The 12959-nt window shown below is 36.6% G+C and overlaps 1 protein-coding gene across 1 annotated transcript in view; it reads left to right on the top strand.

Moving 5' to 3' along the window:
* pkd1a (polycystic kidney disease 1a) overlaps nucleotides 1–12959 on the top strand; it is a 101827-nt gene that overhangs the window by 17162 nt on the left and 71706 nt on the right. The window contains exons 2-7 of the mRNA XM_082164443.1: nucleotides 1487–1558; nucleotides 3915–3983; nucleotides 4584–4655; nucleotides 6239–6402; nucleotides 9718–9998; nucleotides 12060–12447. Coding sequence (XP_082020569.1) covers nucleotides 1487–1558; nucleotides 3915–3983; nucleotides 4584–4655; nucleotides 6239–6402; nucleotides 9718–9998; nucleotides 12060–12447 — 1046 coding nt within the window. The remainder of the gene's footprint in view (nucleotides 1–1486; nucleotides 1559–3914; nucleotides 3984–4583; nucleotides 4656–6238; nucleotides 6403–9717; nucleotides 9999–12059; nucleotides 12448–12959) is intronic.

Below are 12959 nucleotides of genomic sequence, written 5' to 3'. Positions count from 1 at the left end.
GTTGTAATCATAATATTACTGTTTTACTGTGTTTCGGATCAAATAAATAGGGCTGTACTCAACCAAAGAAAATCTTGGTCGACTGAAGTCCTGAAGTTTTCGACTAAAAATCGACTAAAATCGACTAAAAATGACGTTAGAAAAAAAACGTTAAATTAATTAGCTGCGCACTGTGCGCAGTACTTGGTAGCCTTGTTGTCCGCCTAAATGAATTATAAATAAACATATAAAAAAAAACTAGTAGGCTATTTGCAGTATTAAATCGTTTTTGACGTAATTAATTTGCACTGAAATGAGTCTGACACACGAGTCTGTCGGCTGTCGGCTCTGACAGCGTTGCATCACGTGCACCTGCGCAATATTATAGCCTATGATTTCCGAAAATAGTACTATGTTGTCAACTAGTGATATCATGACAAGAACTTTTGAGGAATATGTAACATAATTTAGACAATTGTTTCTGTCATATGTATTATAATAACTGACAGACTCTATAATTTCAGCCGCTCTGTGCAGCTCGCACAGAGTGAGGCTGAACCTATTTTTTACAGTCTATGGGCTGAACATAGGAGCTCAGCTTCGCGGCTGAGACACGAATAGACTATTAACTTAAAGCTTTTACTCTTAAACACAAAAGGCACGTCCACTTTAATAAAAAAAATAATATTTATTAAACAAACCAGATCAAGTAATATTCAGCAAACCTTCTAGCCTACTTTCTTCAATCTGTCCGTCTTCTCCGGTGAGTTGGGCTAATCCAAAAGAAGTGAAAACAAGGGGGGTGTTCTGAAGACAGACTGTTACCTGTGAAACAGGGGTGCTCTGAAAACACCCCCATTAGCAATTAGTGCTTTCCACCTGATGAAATGAACGCGGCAAAACTGATGAAATGAACGCGGCAAAACTGATTACCGGTAAATGAACGCGACAAAACTAATGAAATGAACGCGGCAAAAAATCGACCAATCAGAATTTTGGTCGAGCCAGAACGTATCGACCAAATAATCGACTAATCGACTGGAAGAATACAGCCCTACAAATAAAGGCCTTCTTGATGAGCAGAAGAGACCTGCTTGGTTTACCCAAAAACGTAGTTTCTGTCATCATTAACTCACGTTGTTCTAAACCTGTTCTACATTCTTTCTTTCTACACAACTGAGCAGTGATTAACATTGTCGTGGGCCAAAAAAAGTGCCATGAAAGTCCCACAAGTTAGTGTTTTGAGAGCTACGGCAAAAGGGGAAGATATTACATTTCAGTCTGTTCGTCGCACAAATCAATCGTACGACTTCAGGAGACTTGTAATGTCGTGCCCGAGTCACATGATCTCCTTTTATGATGTGTTTGTGCTCCATTGTGGAGCTTGACAGCTTTAGTCCCCATTCACTTTCAAAGAGCAGCCTGAACATTCGGCTGAAGGTGCAGTGTTTGAGTGTGTGTGTGTGTGTGTAAATGTCTAAGCGTGTCTTTCTGGCTTCTGTTGCAGAGATCTGTCCAGAAACCACATTCCCTCTGTGGATTGGAGCCTCTTTGATCACCTCACCGCCCTCAAGGAGCTGTAAGTGCCACGTCTCTCGTGTGTGTGTGTGTGTGTGTGTGTGTGTGTAGACGCAGTCCTTCGCGTACGTCTGTAATGGGTGGTCTGGAGTAATAGGTGGTCTGGTGTAAACCTGAGCTTGTGCTAAAGCAAAAAGGCAATTGTTTTCTAATCTGCAATTTAGAAAAAAAACCCAGGTATATATTAATGATATATTAATTATATTTAAATGAAAATGAATCCTCTTTTAAGACCAATAAGATTTCTTGAAATTATTTTCAGCCCATTTCCTCTAGATCAGGGGTCGGCAACCCGCGGCTCTAGAGCCGCATGCGGCTCTTAAGCGCCGCCCTAGTGGCTCCCTGGAGCTTTTTCAAAAATATGAAAATGGAAAAAATATTTTTTGTTTTAATATAATTTCTGTAGGAGGAAAAACATGACAAACATTCTTAACCCTTTCGCACGTACGATTGCATCGGTGTGATCAGAACAGTCCGTGCATGACGTGATCAACTGCTAAATTCAAATGTGCTCTCGCGCGTTGGCTGGCGCTGAGCCAGAGACAGGCGCGCTCAGCTGTCATATATCACAACTTTTCAGTGTTTTCAACCACATAATGTTTATTTTAGGTTTCAGACATATAACGTTAAGTACTAAAAAAACAATACATTTAGAGTTTGTAAAATACACACTGATGTTAAAGGAAGAGGCAATAATCCTTTCCAAGACACGTTTTATTCATATCAGATACACATTGTGTAAGTAACTTTAAAGTTTACTCTATTCTTCTCCCAGTTCACCAGCCACTTACTTTGATGTATTTCGGGAGAAGTGGATGAATTCACGTGTTGTAAATCCAACAGATCCGATTCTCTGAACTGCGTCTGCGGCCATCGCGCATACAGCTCAACTAACGCGATCGTTATGGTGTTTAAACAACAAAACACTTCCACTTGCATATATTTGACAATCGGAATATCAGATATTTCATGCCATATCTAACAAATTTGTGAAAATTTTGAATAAAAAAGGAAAAATGACATAAAAGCAGATCATCATTCATTCAGCTCTGTTGTTGCTGCGGTGTGTCACGTGACACGAAATGACGCGTCACCTTGGAAACCATAAAGTGACACATTCACGGTCGCCTTGAAAAACTTTTAAAAATATTTTAAACTTACGTGTGAAAGGGTTAAAGTTTTTCCACGTTGTAAAAAGAATACACAAATAAATAAAACGTAATACATAAAAATTATAATGAAAGTTAAACTTAAAACACCATCGTACAGCAGAGTAGTCACGTGGTGCGTCATTCACTCCAGGATGCGCTGCATGGAAAATAAACATTTAATCATGAATGCTCATTATGTATTTGTAGGCTACTTATCATTTTGATACTAGGGGGCTAATAAAGCTAATATAGACACTTACAGCATGTGTTGCCTTCATTATAAGGCTTATATAAGGCTTTAAATTTTTTGCGGCTCCAGACAGATTTTTTATTTTTTTTCGGGTCCAATATGGCTCTTTAAACATTTTGGGTTGCCGACCCCTGCTCTAGATTCTCATAACTGTAATGCAGTCAAATGCTACCATCATTAATATTTATAACGTGCTTTGCAATTTAAGTAATATATCAAGACTTTTTTGCAGTATTTTTGCAATATTATTATTATTATTATTATTATTAAATTATTATTTATTAATTATAAAGTATTTTGTTTTATTATGTGTAACAGAATATATTAAATAATATTAAATATATCATGGCATCTTTTATTGCTGTAGACTATAATATTTTGATGACTTATATGATTGAAAAAATATTGAAATAATCTTAATTAAAATGCAAAAAAAAAGGTGATTATTATTATTAATACATTATTAATTAGAAATATTTCAGAAATTATGAAAATAATAATGTGTAACTGAATAATATGAAATAACATAATATATCATGACACCTTTTATTGACTATATTATTCATGATGGAAAATATTTTAATTAAGTTAAATTAATATTTAAATAATTAAAATGACCTTAATTAAAATGCCTAAAACACATCAAATCAAAATGTAAAGTGACATTCTCTTATTTATTAATGTCATCTTTTATTGCAGTAGACACATTTTTCATTTTAATGAATGAAAAATTATTAAATTAAGTTTATTATTTTATTTATGGGAACTGAACATAATATTAAGTAAAATGCTAAAATACTAAACACATCAAATCACTATGTGTCTTTTTATTAATTCTTTGCTACTATTAATAATAAAAAAGTGTTTATTTCATTTAATTTGTTTATTTTATGTGGAACTGAACATAACTCAAGCAGATTCAGTTCAAACACCGTCCTGTTGGCTTTTCTCCTCAGGTATCTTCAGAGCAATCGTCTGGTCACTCTTCCTCACGGGATCTTCGGCTGTGGGCCGTTAACTGTGCTGTAAGTGTGTGTGTGTGTGTGTGTGGGTGGCAGGATGCTCTAGTTCCCAGACGTTTTTTTCAGCTCATATGGTGAGAATGTGTAGGCGGATCTTTCTGGAGTCTCTCCCGAACCGCAGAGTCAAACGCTGAGGGACTGAGCAGACGCTCTCAACTCTTTAAGCTCAAACAAAAGCAAAATAAGCAGAAAAGTGAATCAGTTACGTTTATCTTTGTTGTGTGAACAGTAACAGACCTGCACCTACACTATAGAATTTCCAACACACACACACACACACACACACACACACACATTGTGAGTTCAATCACATGCCCATTACAACCAATTAAACGTCATTGCTTCAGGCTTTGACTGCACCATTTCCTGCTCCATTTCGGTGTACACACACACACACACACACACACACACACACACACACACACACACACACACACACTCTGTCTGGTTCACCAAAATCACTCCAGAACTTTTCCATATGCTGCTCCAACAGCTGAACAAGGGAACGATTATACTGAGAGGAAAAGAAAGAAGTGACTTAGAAAGAAGGAAAAAATCCTGAGCAATAATATAAGTTTCACTTTTGTCTTTCATGTCTTGCAGAGATTTGAGCAACAACCAGATCACCACCATCGAGGAACGAACATGTGATAATTTATTTAATTTAACTACAATGTGAGTACGAACACACATGTACAGTCACACACGTCACATATAACCTTCAGACTTTGTGTTCTCAAACATTCAAAGCAAAAGCTGAAAAGAAGCCCAATGACCTTGGATGTAAACTAGATCTTAATACTGTGTGTGTGTGTGTGTGTGTGTGTGTGTGTGTGTGTGTGTGTGTGTGTGTGTGTGAATTAGAAGAGACGTCTTCTAAAAAAACCAGCCACACACAAATAAAGAACTTGTGAGACACACGAACTGCTTGTTTATGCTTTAATAGTGATAGAATATAAATGACCTTTTCACAGTTTTTCACAATAAAAATTTTGCCTCTCATTATTAAGATTTCTTGGCATTATTTTCTCTTCCAGATTCTCATTACTGTAAAGCAGTAAATGTTTCTGGACACAATGCCTTTTAAATAAAAATTAGCATAACTTAAATTCAATACAAATCTTATGCCATCATGTATACTTACAAATGTACACTAGCAATCGAAATCATATATCATGACATATTTTATTGCAGTAGTCTATTCTATATTATTTTATTGTATATTTATTTGAGGAACTGAATAAATTAAATAATATTAATTAATATATAATGACATTCTTAGCAGACATTAATTTTTATTTTATTTTTTACATTTTATTTGATGAAATGAATAAATGTACTATTAACTATAAATATATACTTTTTAATAATATATCATTACATTATTTTTTACTGAATAGACTTTATTTTTAATTATATATATATATATATATATATATATATATATATATGATATTATTATTATTATTATGTTTTAGTTTTAATTTATTTAAATTTTATAAACACAAAAGCTAAATAGTCTACTCCAATAAAAGATGACATTATTTAAATGTATATAAAGTACAGTTGTTAGTATTCTTGATGGTAGCATTTGCACTGAACTTAATTTACGTCGATTTTATTTGTGTTCAAACCAGATGTTGTTGATCACTGTATTACAGTAATGAGAATCTGGAGAGAAAATGTGCTTAATAGTCAGGAAATCTTAATGGTTGCAAAAAGTCTACTTTACTTCTTTTAATTTGATTGCAGTAACGTTTTACCAAATGATAATGATTATAATGTTGTTTTGAAGATAATAGAAACAATAAGATTCTTTTTCCCTTCGTGATTTAATAATAATTCACATATTATCCAATGGTTAAATATTCTTATCCAGATTCTATTGCCGTTTTTATTTGCTAAAGCTTCATTTATTCCCTCTGTGACTTTCCAAGTGCTGCTTTCATACCCTGATTAAAATTCCCTGTTGAACTCTTTTCAGTTCTGCAATAATAATTATAGATTAGAGTGCTGTGTTGTGTTTCCCGGACTGATAAAACAGCGAGTCTGCGGTGACAGATTGCTCCGCCACTGCTGTGCGATTACTTCATATCCAATAAGACTCGAGCTTGACCTCAGGGTCAGTCCACACGTCGTCATGCACAGAATAATGCTCTTTAAATGAGTATCCTTATCACACATTCACTGTTTGAATAAAGACCGTATAATGTTTTCAACCTATGCCCGTTAATGAAATATTCCCTCTGTTTTGGCAGAGACCTGAGCTCTAACCCGTTCGTCTGCGACTGTAAGCTGGTGCGGTTGGTCAGCTGGTTGCAGGAAAAGGGTGTTCGAGTGAAGCGACCCAACTCTATGCTCTGTGACCGTCCACCGGAAGTGAAAAACCAGCCGCTGCTCAACGTCAGTGTGCACACCTGCGGTGAGTGACACACACATGCACCTGGACTGGGCTAGAGCAGAACAATACACAGTTTGGCAACACTTTATTTCGATAGTCCATTCGATACATCGCTGCGAGATCTAGTGGGAAGCGTTCAGATTCGGCACACGATTCTGTAATAAACCATATCAGATCAAACAGCGCTGATGTGGAAATCAGGAGAAACATTGTGTTATAGAAGGCTTTTCAATCCACAAATCACCAACATTGACCATGGATTTAATGTAGTAATACTTACTGTAACCATGGTTTTGTGGCAGAAATTGTCGAAATGAAATTCAAGGACTTGCAAGTGCTTCACACTTTTTCCAGCACTTTAAAACTCTAAATATTATGTTATTTTTAATGTGATGATTTGTAAAACTAAAAGTTTGAAGATGTAGGAAAACTAACACTTTGTGGCGAACAAGCACTTTTATTTTATGTAAAAATTCCACTAGAGCTGCACGATTCTGGCTAAAATGAGAATCGCGATTTTTTTTGCTTGGAATCAAGATCACGATTCTCTCACGATTCTGAAAAGCTTTATTATTTTAAAGATCTACAAATCCTGAACATTAGGTTACCAAACAAGATAGAAACAAAATAAGACATAAAAGATGGTGGTCTAGTGGGTTAAACCACTGAACTGGTAAATCGAAGGTTGCTGGTTCGATCCCAGCAGTCACCACCAGTGTGTCCTTGAGCAAGACACTTTACTCCACGTTGCTCCAGGGGGATTGTCCCTGTAATAAGTGCACTGTAAGTCGCTTTGGATAAAAGGATCTGCCAAATGCATAAATGTAAATGTAAATGTATTACGCCAGGCTAGACCTATTAAAGATTCTTAGCAAGAAACACTATCAACATTTTTGGGTATGGTGTTGCGTTGAATAGCATTGCTTTTATAGACGTTTGTTTCGACTGGCCGCTGGTAACGTTACTTTGTGATTGAGCAGTTTTGTTTTTAACCATCTCATACTGTAGTTTAATTGAGATAAGTTTATAATAACTTTGCTTTTCATTTATTACTTAAAGCTCAGTTGTTCGATAGCTACTACATTAAAAACTACTAGCCTAACTGATAAAGTTCACACATTATTTAAAACAAGTGAACAGTCTAATAAATTAAGAACAAATACACAAATTACATAACATGAATACTAAATAACAAAGTTTACAAAGTCTAACAGTATATTCAGGTACATAAATTAATAATTAAGCCTAAATGTAAAATAACACCATTTGTCACTGTATAAATTGAATATAGTTTAATCTTTGTTAAAACTGTATTTTATTGTTTTATTTAAATCAATGACACAGAAAACAGTATACATAATATTAAGTGTGTTTTGTCACTTTAAGACCGACTGCACGGACCGAAAAAAACGGACAATTTTGTGTTTATGTGTCCGTTCAAGGGCAAGGAAACGCGAAAGAGGAATCAATTCTGCATTCGAGCGCTGTCTGAAATGCGCCTCTCTTTCACTGCGCTTCGAGTGTGTGTGGCTGTGCGCACATATAACGCGCGAGTCCCGGTTTTCGGCTCTTCTTCCGCGATTAAAATTGTTTGAATGTGTAAATTGGCAAGTCAATACACGTCCAAATTATGAACTTTCACTCTATGATGGTTAAATTTAGCATTTAATCCGCGAATCACATGCGTGCCGAACCGAATCTAGTGCAATCCGTTCCACCCCTAGCGCGTTATCTCGTTGAATATCATTGGCAGAATCGTAGAAATGCAGGATTAAGATCGCGTGGGGGTTGAATCGAGATCGCGGTCTTTTAACGATTAATTGTGCAGCTCTAAATTCCACTATAACCTGTAGATGGCGGCAGAGGCACACTTATTGATATATCATCCATTTCCACTCCCTAATATATGGAAGTCATAGCCTGGGAAAACCCAGACAAACTTCCGGCAAATTTAGATTTGCTCTGCAAGTAGTCTGGCAAAGAGCCCATTCAAGCCCATTTCTAATCCGTCCAAATCGAGGCACCAATCAGAAACGTTGAGGCGGGCTTTACACGATGACGATCGCTCTGATTGGTTTTAGGTCTATCCAATTGTGCCCAGAGGCATTTGAGCGACGTCCGTTGGTGAAGCGCACCAACTTTTAAATGCATTATTATATTCAAATTATACACATGAGGACAGTCTCCATGAAAGACCCACTGGTAGATGAACGTGCTACTACATTTCTCTCCAAAACGGTAGGAAATTAAATTAGATTTAATAGAGGATTTTAACTGTGACAAGATGATTGACAGGGCAGTTCACGTGACAGGATGCACGCGACAGATCCGTCCGATAAAGATGACGAAGTAGTATGTCCCAAAGCTTGCCTACTTTTTTTACTACACATTCAAAAGTAAATACCTTTTCTTCACAAAAAGAGTACATACTTTTATGGCGTAGTGTAACTTAGGCGAATTGGGACGCAGCATATGGCTTTACGCGATGACGATCGCTCTGATTGGTTTTAGGTCTATCCAATTGCGCCCAGAGGCATTTAAGCGACATCCGTTGGCAATGTAGTTGGAAATTAGTTATTAATGAAGCTTTGCCAGACCATAACTCAGTTACTACTGAGAATGGTCTGGTTTTAACCAGGCTATGGAAGTCACAAAGTCTCATGAAAAACTACAACTTTTCTTCAAATTGTGACTGAATTACACTGAAAGCAAGTAAAGAGCGCTTCTTTTATAATCATGGAAGCTGTCGGCCACTTCAGGATGAAACTATAAAAAACAATGGTACATTTAAAACGAGTAGAATATTACAATTTTCCCTATAAAAATGAGGTTTTCGCACATTGCTGTTGTTAATAAAAGCACATTTTATCTGCATATCAATTCAAGCCCAGTGCATTACTGTTGAATTTCCAATAAACAAACATGTAATATTATTAGTAACTGCACTTATTAATGCAAAACATATGATTAAATGAACTTTGTGACTTTTTCCCCCTGCGTGAACAAATCAGTTGCATCTGAGGAACTTAATGGCACCGGTGCCACTGCTCTCAAATGTTAATCTGGAGCCCTGTATAGTGCATTTTACCTTTGGTTGCAATTACTTAGGGAAATAAATAATGCATTACAACACACTTCATTTAGCAGATGCTTTTATCCAAAGCGACTTCACATAACAAGAGCCAACAATATTCATAACAGACAACTAGATTTGAAAGCAAGCAAGAGATATGCAGAGAAATTATACATAAAGACCTCAAATAAAGTAATAGCATATTTTGTCAGTGAGAGCTTGAATTGGTGATTCCCGTCTCTCTCTCTCTCTCTCTCTCTCAGGCCTGACGTACGCGGGCTGTCTGCAGGACGAGGAGCACGTGGCGGGTGTGGAGCTGGTCATCTTCTCCTCCTCCACTCCCGGTCCGTTCTCGCGGGAAGAGTGCAACTCGAAATGCTTCCATGAGAACCAGCTGTACGGCGGTCTGGGTCAGCAGAGAGAGTGTCTGTGCAGCACTAACTCCGAACCCAACCACATCAGCGAGTCGCAGTGTTCGGCCGCCTGCTCCAACTCGCAGGTCATGAAGAAGTGTCGCTGGACTGTGGCGCAGGACGTGTTTCAGGTACAGAACAGGACCAGAACTCGAGGTCCTGAAGCTGATAATCAAGCTCTTCAAAATCACAAGCTCGGATCTTGTCCACACTGATACGTTTTAGTTTGAAAACGCATCTTTTCCTCTCCGTTTTGGCCTTCCGTCCACACTGAGACGGCGTTTTTATTAATGAAAACGAACCTTTTTGAAAATGCTCTCTAAAGTGGATAAAATCGAAAGCGCCGTTTTCGTGTTGTACTGTGGACTGTGAAAACGGAGCTATTTAAAAACGATGACGCATGTTTAGTCATGTGACGCATATTGAGCCCATTGATATTCATGTTTATACTGGTATTGTGCCTGTTAAGTGCTGTTCACTTTCACACAGTTGCTAAAATAAGTTACTTTGCACACTCTTCATATCACAGTCCTGAAAAGATGACAGAAATTCACTTGTATTTACTGTCCTGCGGCAAAACATGAGAGCAGTCGCGATTTAGACCAAACATATAATGATGAGTGAGAGCGACCTGAACACATCAGTGAATGAGGAGATATTTTGCTAAATAAAATGATCCTGTCAGAAGAATTGCGTGAGAACTTTATTATTTATGTTTCCGTCTGTATCATCTCAGGGAGTGTTTATAAGGGTTTAAGCTTGCGCTGTAAGGTGAATATAGCGTTTTCAGGCGTTTTTCAAAAGTTTCTCATCCACACTGAAACGCCGGAAAACGCTAGTGTGGACGGAGAGCCTTTTTAAACAGAAACACCGTTTTTAAATGTATTCGGATTAATGTAGACGTAGCCTTGGATATCACAAGGTTGGATATCAAATTTTTAGGGCAGTTTTGAAGACCTCTTTGATGTCATAATGAATCCAAATCAAAAAGTCTGTTCACTCGGCAGCCATATTTGCAAAGCTTTTCCAGGTCCTATCTATTTGAATGGGGGAATCCTGAAATCTCAAAAACTGCTAACCGAACTCATATTTCAATTCAGCAACAAAATCTGACTTGAACTGTCCCATAAATGTTGTTTCTTATGTTCAAATAACGTTAATTATCATTTTTATGCCAATGCAATATTTCAACGACATATAGTGCGTTGCACTTTCTCCCATTCATAAGTAATATAAGTGCATTCTATTGGTATATCTAAAGTCTTTGATCCAAATTCACTTAGTTCCTATACATTTTCAATATTGTCTCAGATTAGGATTAATGCATCCCATATCAAAGTGCATTAAAAAATATTGCATCAAAAATACCCGGATGCTGTACTTTTTTCCGTAGGATTTTTAAAGTATGTACAGTAGCTATGCAATATGCATGCTTTTTTGGGGGTAATATATCAACACTTTTTTGACATTGTAGCTCCAATACTGCCACACTAAAATATTTTGTGCTAAAAATACTTAATATTAATAATAATACTTTACCATCCCTAGTGCTAGGTTTGGAAATTGAGAACTGTATTCTCAAAATTATTCAGAACTTGTTACATTAGGGAAATATTTTTTAATAATAATACAAATGAAACCTTTTCATTGTGATGTTCTTAAAGGTTGCGCACAGCAAGGAACAATTAAAATTTGTATGTTATAAAGAACATTTTCATAAAGACAGTGAATCACTCAAAAAATTAGGGTTAGTAAGATTTAGAGAAATGAATAATTTTATTCAGCAAGGATGCATTAAATTGATCAAGTAACTAAAAACATTTATAATGTTACAAAAGATTTCAAATAAATGCTGTTCTTTTGAACTTTCTATTCATCAAAGAATCATGAAAAATATATCAATATAATCATATAAAAATATGAAGCAGTTTTCAACATTGATAATAATCATAAATGTTTCTTGATCAGCAAATCATCATATTAGAGTGATTTCTGAAGGATCATGTGACACTGAAGACTGGAGTAATGATGCTGAAAATTCAGCTTTGATCACAGGAATAAATACTTTTGAACATATTGTTAACACCTAAGAAACGGCTATTGTAAATTGTAATAATATTTTACAATATTAATGTTTTTACTGTGTTTTACTGAGACTTTTACAAAAAAATGAACACATTCTCTGCCCACAGGTGAATTTCTCCGCCTCTCTTCCTTCCCGTCGCGTGTCCGTTCATTCCGAGGCCGTCCTGTCTGTCGCCTCCTCCGTCTTCCCTGCCTCTTTCTCATGGGACTTCGGTGACCTTTCACCCCGGGTCAACAGCTCAACGCCCAACACCACGGCGAGGCATAAGTACGGGGTCCCGGGACTCTACCAGGCTCAAGTGAGTCTCTCAGCGGGTCACCAGGAGATCGTGGCTCAGGGGAACGTGAGTGTGGATCTGCCGCCTCGACTCGAGCTCCACTGCCCTTCACTCGTGGTGGCCAATCAGAGCCTGGAGGCGGAGCTGGTCAACTGGGGCGGAGTGGGCGTAACCGTGGACTGGAGGATCCAGAAGGATGGGAGAGAGATAGCGAGAGGTACGAGAAACATGAGCTCTGATTTAAGACCTTTACTCTTGAATGCACATGTATAAGCTGTGTCCTTTTCTAATCTCATCATATTAGAGTGATTTCTGAAGGGTCATGTGACACTGAAGACTGGAGTAATGATGCTGAAAATTCAGCTTTGATCACAGGAATAAATTACATTTTAACAGATATTCAAATAGAAAACGGTTGTTTTAAATTGTAATAATATTTTGCAATATTACTGTTTTTACTGTAGCTTTGATGAAATTGTATTATTATATTAGTTATATTATATTATATTATATTATATTTAGTGCTGTCAAATCATTATTAATCGAATCGTTTTTGTTTACATAATTTGTGTGCATATATATTATTGTATTTATATTAGGGCTGGGAATCGATTAAAAAAAATTAACTAATTAATTGCACAATTTCTGTAATTAATTGCAATTAATTGCGCTTCCCCCAAGCTTGTAATCATCAATATTTAAACTTAGAATCACCTAATTAAACAACAC

This window comes from Leuciscus leuciscus (assembly GCF_965113295.1).
Source record: "Leuciscus leuciscus genome assembly, chromosome: 3".
NCBI classification, from domain to species: domain Eukaryota; kingdom Metazoa; phylum Chordata; class Actinopteri; order Cypriniformes; family Leuciscidae; genus Leuciscus; species Leuciscus leuciscus.
Note: the sequence above shows the minus strand (reverse complement) of the source record. Positions and strands in the feature narration are given on the sequence as shown.